At 38.4% G+C, this 5,688-nt stretch overlaps 1 protein-coding gene across 1 annotated transcript; it reads right to left on the bottom strand.

Moving 5' to 3' along the window:
- Positions 1–2,608: 2,608 nt before the first annotated feature.
- On the bottom strand, positions 2,609–4,872 carry LOC104269060 (chromosome unknown open reading frame, human C15orf40; the record flags this gene model as incomplete). The annotated part of the gene is made up of 2 exons (XM_009874571.1): positions 2,609–2,701; positions 4,684–4,872. Coding segments are annotated over 2 exons (282 nt in total), but the record flags the coding sequence as incomplete, so codon positions are not given.
- Positions 4,873–5,688: the final 816 nt, after the last annotated feature.

Genomic DNA, 5,688 nt, shown 5'->3' with positions numbered 1-5,688 from the left:
ACTGTGGCTTCCACCTGCTGCAGCTTTTTCTACATAATTGCTGAGGCCTCAACTAAGTAATGCTGTGAGCAACAGAAGCCCGGGCTTCAATACATGCCACCAGTAATATTTCTGCTTCCTAAGAAGCAATGCTAAAACCCAGCCAACTACAACACGTTTCGAAAAAATATTGCACGGTGACTGAACCGGACAGGTTAAAGTGAGTCTTAAATACCGTATTACAGTTCAGATGAAAGAAAAAGTATTTTACTTGGCCACACACAAAATCAGTGTTATGTAAATGGCTCCCCCCTCCCCAGATACACCCTTGTAAATGCAAGAGAAAACGGAAATGCAATAGGGAGGAGGGCACAGTGGTTGTTTTTCCAAGGACTAATAAACTTCCCAGCTAAACAGTACTTGTCTTCTGGTTGACAAGTGATGAATATGACAACACGCCTGGCTCACATGACATAAAAATGACTGTAATACACTGAAGGCACCCTACTTCTCCTCAAGTTTCTTTCACTGATTAGGAAGAAAATATGCAGAATGCCAAATGAAGGTGTTCAGAAAAGCTGAAACCTCTGAAGCAGATGCTAGCAAAGACTAGGACGAACATGCTGATAAGACAGAGAGGGAACTGAAAGATTAAATTGGCTATTGTTGTAGATAATCACAACTGAAGACCAATAGACTTTAGAGATCACACCTGCCTACCCAGCTCCTCCCTCTACCTGGGTCTGAAATCATGGGAACGCAAAATACATTATTTCAATATAGTATATAATACATATCATGTAACACATTGTATTAGCTTCCAAAGAAACCTTTACAACAGCTGCTGAGGCATCCAATTCCGAATATAACTTATAAATGCAGGATTCCTCAGTCTTTGGATTGTTGTTTTATTCTCACAATAAAAAAAATTTAGGACGTGAAAAAAACCCAAACACATGAACACTTAGTTTTGTCTTGCTTTGCCTTAACTTTTCTGCAAGACATGGCACCCCTCTGCTGGGCAAGAACAGATGAAACGGCAAAGAGCTGTGACCAAAACTGACTGAACAGTAGAACAAACCCAGCCTGCACAGACTGAAAAGGATAAGTAAGGAAAGGCAACCGAGGTACTGTATGGCTGACCAAAAGCCTGAGAAAATAAGAAGCACAGGTGCAAACCATTAAGCAAACAGCATTCACAATTTAGACTTGGTTTTCCAAACACTGTCCAAACAAGAAAGTAACACTTGTCATATTTAAAATGAGTGACCCTGACGGAGCTGTCACCTTGACAAGCAACAGTCCTCTAACTCTAAAAACAATTGTCGCAGTATTTAGGATAAGAGGAAGCAGAATTTCCTAAAGCAAAGAATTTTTGAAAAACTAAAGACCTGTGACATCCGCACTGCATGAAGTTGGTGAAGAAAAGTAGCTGTAACTTACCCATTCATAACACTGGTTTCTAGGACAAGGTATGACAAATCAAAACTTCAGAACAGTCTTTTACTTTAGGCATTATGTTATATATACATAGATATTTAAATACAACAACCATAGTAAAGATAGGATAATTTCAGACATCAGTGATGCAAATGAAAAAGCAAACTCCTACCAAAGACATATACAATGTCACATAGATTTTTTGGAAAATACTAGTTAAATCTTACTCTGATCTTTGAAGCATGACAGAGAAGTTAAGCATTCTTTTCTTTAGGCCTGAGACTAGAGTTGCCCATTTTGTCTCAGATGTCTCATTCTGCTCTACAAATGACTCTGCTTGGTTCTTTATGAGTTGGAGAGACTCCTCAATTTTAAACCAATAAATGATTCAAAAAGGCTCTGTTTAAAAAATAATATTCTAAAAAGTGACTTCTAGGAAACCTTTTGTTGTTGTTGTTGTTAAAAACATAAACACAAACCAAAGTTTAATAATATTTTTTGCCCCTTTTATTACAAACAGTTATTACACTTAACGTACAATCATGTATCTTTGTCAAAGGTATTTCCACTTTTCAGGAAACTAATTACAGACTATTACAAAGTGATAGTGTGTATGCAATTACTAGGTTCTGGGTCAGTTTTTCATACTGCAAATTTCTGGTTCTGTTTCAGTGGTTCAGGTGATTCTGCTTTTAACTTGCCTTTGTGATCCACATGTTTATTTTTGATGTATATATGTGGACATAGCGCAAAGCTGCACCCAGCACCTGCTGCTAGATATTGAAAAACACATTCTTCTAGGGTCTTCACCATCCACACTCATCCTTTTGTACCACTTCTCACACTGAAGCCTGTCACTCTAGGTTAGCTTTGCTAAGCAAAGTTTGTTTGACTAAGAAACAAATTTTCTAAACCATTTGTTTAAGGAGCAGGACCAACAAGAAACTCCCCAGAGGGGAAAAGTCTGCAGTGACAGAAGCAGATACAGAGCCTCAGTAAAGATAAGGTTCTCTAATCAAACCTACACAAAAACTTCAGCTATACAGCAGCTGTATTAACAAGGGAGGCAGGCAGAAGGAGTACCTTTCCCTGGTCACTGCACATTCTCAAGAGTCCTAAGACTTACATAAGAAAGGGTATCAGTCCATTTACCAAGATGCATGGCCCCATTCACTGCTTCTGTTTTAGGTCAACTGGAAGCTTCTTGCTTGAGTTTTTCCAAAATCTCATCTGGCGTCATCGATACCAAAATCTTCACCACTTTTTCACGTGATTTACCACCCTGGTTTAGACATACACAAAACCCCCATGTTACAGAGAGTCACCACCAAATACACATTAAAAAAAAATAAATCTCACTGTAATGCCAACATATCAAGTACTTTAAAAGTCATTATTGAAGTGTGGGTATGCAGAATTAACAGCAGTAAGAGACAGTTCATCAATGTGCTCTCTAGTTATTCTAGTTATTCAAAAAGCAACATCTTTTCTACTCTCCTTTTAAACCTGGATACAGCTCCCAGAACATGCTCTGAATTGATGTTCTTTTTATAGGCTAGAACAAAAATCAAGGACTGGTAAGTTTCCATAATTCACTTCTATCATCCAGAAGCAAGACTCCAACTAATTTACATTTTTCTTTTTAAAAAGTGAGTGTGTGTATATATATATATACTTGATAACTTTGTACTTTTGTATCTTTCTTCAGAGTTGTCTTCCACAGAGTATTAGTTACACTTAAGCTAAGTTCTCAGGTTGACAATATCAACTAAACGAAATCACATTGCACTTAGCCTATAAGACATTCAGATTCACACAACAGTTATCTGAAATATTATTGACCTGCTTTTCTATCACTGAAAAAGGCTATTTTACCTAAGAACTGGCAAACCTGCAACCTCCTTTGTTAGTATTCAGTAAACCACGAGAAACAAGATGCTCGTTAATCTGCAGCCTGGCAAAAAGTTTGAAAAGCCTACGAGGGAGTTCCTGAAGGAGGAAAAAGCCTTGATCTCTCCTATACAGAAATGTAGTATGAAATTTAAAATTTAAAGTATATTTTTTATACAGTCTGTCCAGCTGATGATGAAAATCAAGACCCTTGTATAGAAACCTGGTAACCGCTGCTTTACACTAGATCATTTCTCACAATTCCCTGATTAGGATTGGTTTTGTTAATGTTAGCACTTATCATAAAGTATGTAGCGCATAAGAGAGCAACCAGTACCAAAAAAATACTTGCCGTTTACACCTAGCAGATCAGGATGGAAAAATCTAAGCCAAAGGTAAAATACAGACTTTACCACAATGCTCCACTGAGAACAAACAGTGCCTTGTGAAAAACCAATGCTAGTATGTAATTATTTGGACATCATAGGTCAACACAACTGAGTCAAGATCAGACACCGGCGCTTTTTATGTCCAACTCTGCTTAGCACTTACGAGAATAATCTAGTTAAACCTGAACATAACTTTAGGTAGGAAAACAGTGTTATCTGTAAAAAGTTAATTAAAAAAATGAAGCAGTCTGCCCATGATTCAGGAAAAACAAGTCTCAAAACTTTGCATCTCTACCTTTCAGCAACACAGTGCTCAAATCATTGATTGATCGCGTTGCCACTTACCACAATCCTTTAACAGACTTCTACAAACTACTACATTAAACCAACTGACAAAAGCAAAGAGCACTGTGCTCTTATGTTCATAAACTATAAATGAAGATAGCTGGAAAGACTGACTTTAAGTACAATGAATTAATAAAGCAAATTATTTATTTAATGCAATGAATAAAACAAAGAGTTTCCGCTCGCCAATGTCAAGACACGTATATTCTAACACAAAGAAACTCGAGGCCCAGCTCTAATCCAAGTTCTTGTATATGCTCTTGCTTATGTGTGACAGTTAATTGTCACTCGAATATCGAAGTTACTTCCAAAAAATGAATGAAGTTATTAATAAAATGCACATTCTCTGCAAAGCACAAATTTCGTGAACTGAATTTGATGTGAAAACAAGAGAACCTCTGAAGAACACAGAAAACATGAACCACACAAATCTGGAAAATGTATCATGATGAGAACTATTCTGATTAAAAATCTCAGCATCAGCTGCAGTTCTTCTCACACTAGGCTTGTTCTCAATGAATCACTCAATTAACACCTTTGAAGTGTCTTTTGGACTCAACTTGGAGAGGAGCGCCCTGTCCTCAATACGCAAGTTTCAAAATCTTGAATTTAAATTGCAGTAGGACAAGACTGAAAGTACCTTCTCTAAAATAACTTCACTCTTCTTCACTTCTAGCACCTTAGAAAGGTAGCGACACAGCTCTGCATTTGCCTCCCCTTCTGATGGAGGTGCAGCAATAGCTACACCTACTGCCTCAGCTGTCACATCTGTAACAAATATTTTAAGGATTTTAGGCTCAGAATATTCAAAACATCTAGTTCTTGTCTCCTAAAAATAAACGTTCATGCTTTCAAGAACATTTTAATTTAAAACCACATAAACTTACGGATTAGCAAGTAATGACATTTTTACACTTTATGAATTTCAGTACAAAGACAGATTTCTGACACAAAGAACGGTGAAGCTTTCCTACCTGTATCAGCCAGGAGTTATCAGCTTTCACACAACCGGGGCCCTGTTCTAAGCCCCTCTCTGTGCTGTCTGTTCTGATGCAACTATAGTTTATACATATAGTTTGGCATCATATATCACAATACGAGCAAGGCTACCCCACCCAAAAATGCAAAAGAAAGAGGTCTGCCCAGAGAGCTACACTGTCATCAGCCTTTTCCTTGTGTTGCCAACTGAGCCTGGATACTCTGCTACAGTCTCAAACACATTTGCGCAGAAAGAGCAGCTCTAGTTTGTAGCCAGCGAGTCCAGATTTGTAGACAACACATTTTGTCAGATCAGACTTCTGTAGTTCAAAGAAACCGCATCATCTCTCGGGATACAAACAGCGTCCACAAACCAGGGGAAACTGAAATGCCGACCAGGTGTGTCTGCTGCTGCTGCTTACTAAAAAAAATGTGTTCGGAAGAATTTCCATCGTGCTCCGCGCACCCCCTACCGTCACCTCCGGAGCGCTGCCACAGAGCCGCGCCGCGCTTCTGGCAAGAGAAGTGGGAAATCAGGCTCCCATAGCTTTTCCCTTTTTTCAAGTTTTTTTTTTACAGCTGTATAAGACATTAGGAAATAAAAAAAAGCCACCAAAACCAAAGCAGAGCAAAGAGCTTTCCCGCTCGGTTCCCAGCTACCGCCGCC

Source organism: Apaloderma vittatum, unplaced genomic scaffold, assembly GCF_000703405.1.
Source record: "Apaloderma vittatum isolate BGI_N311 unplaced genomic scaffold, ASM70340v1 scaffold40448, whole genome shotgun sequence".
Taxonomy (NCBI): domain Eukaryota; kingdom Metazoa; phylum Chordata; class Aves; order Trogoniformes; family Trogonidae; genus Apaloderma; species Apaloderma vittatum.
Note: the sequence above shows the minus strand (reverse complement) of the source record. Positions and strands in the feature narration are given on the sequence as shown.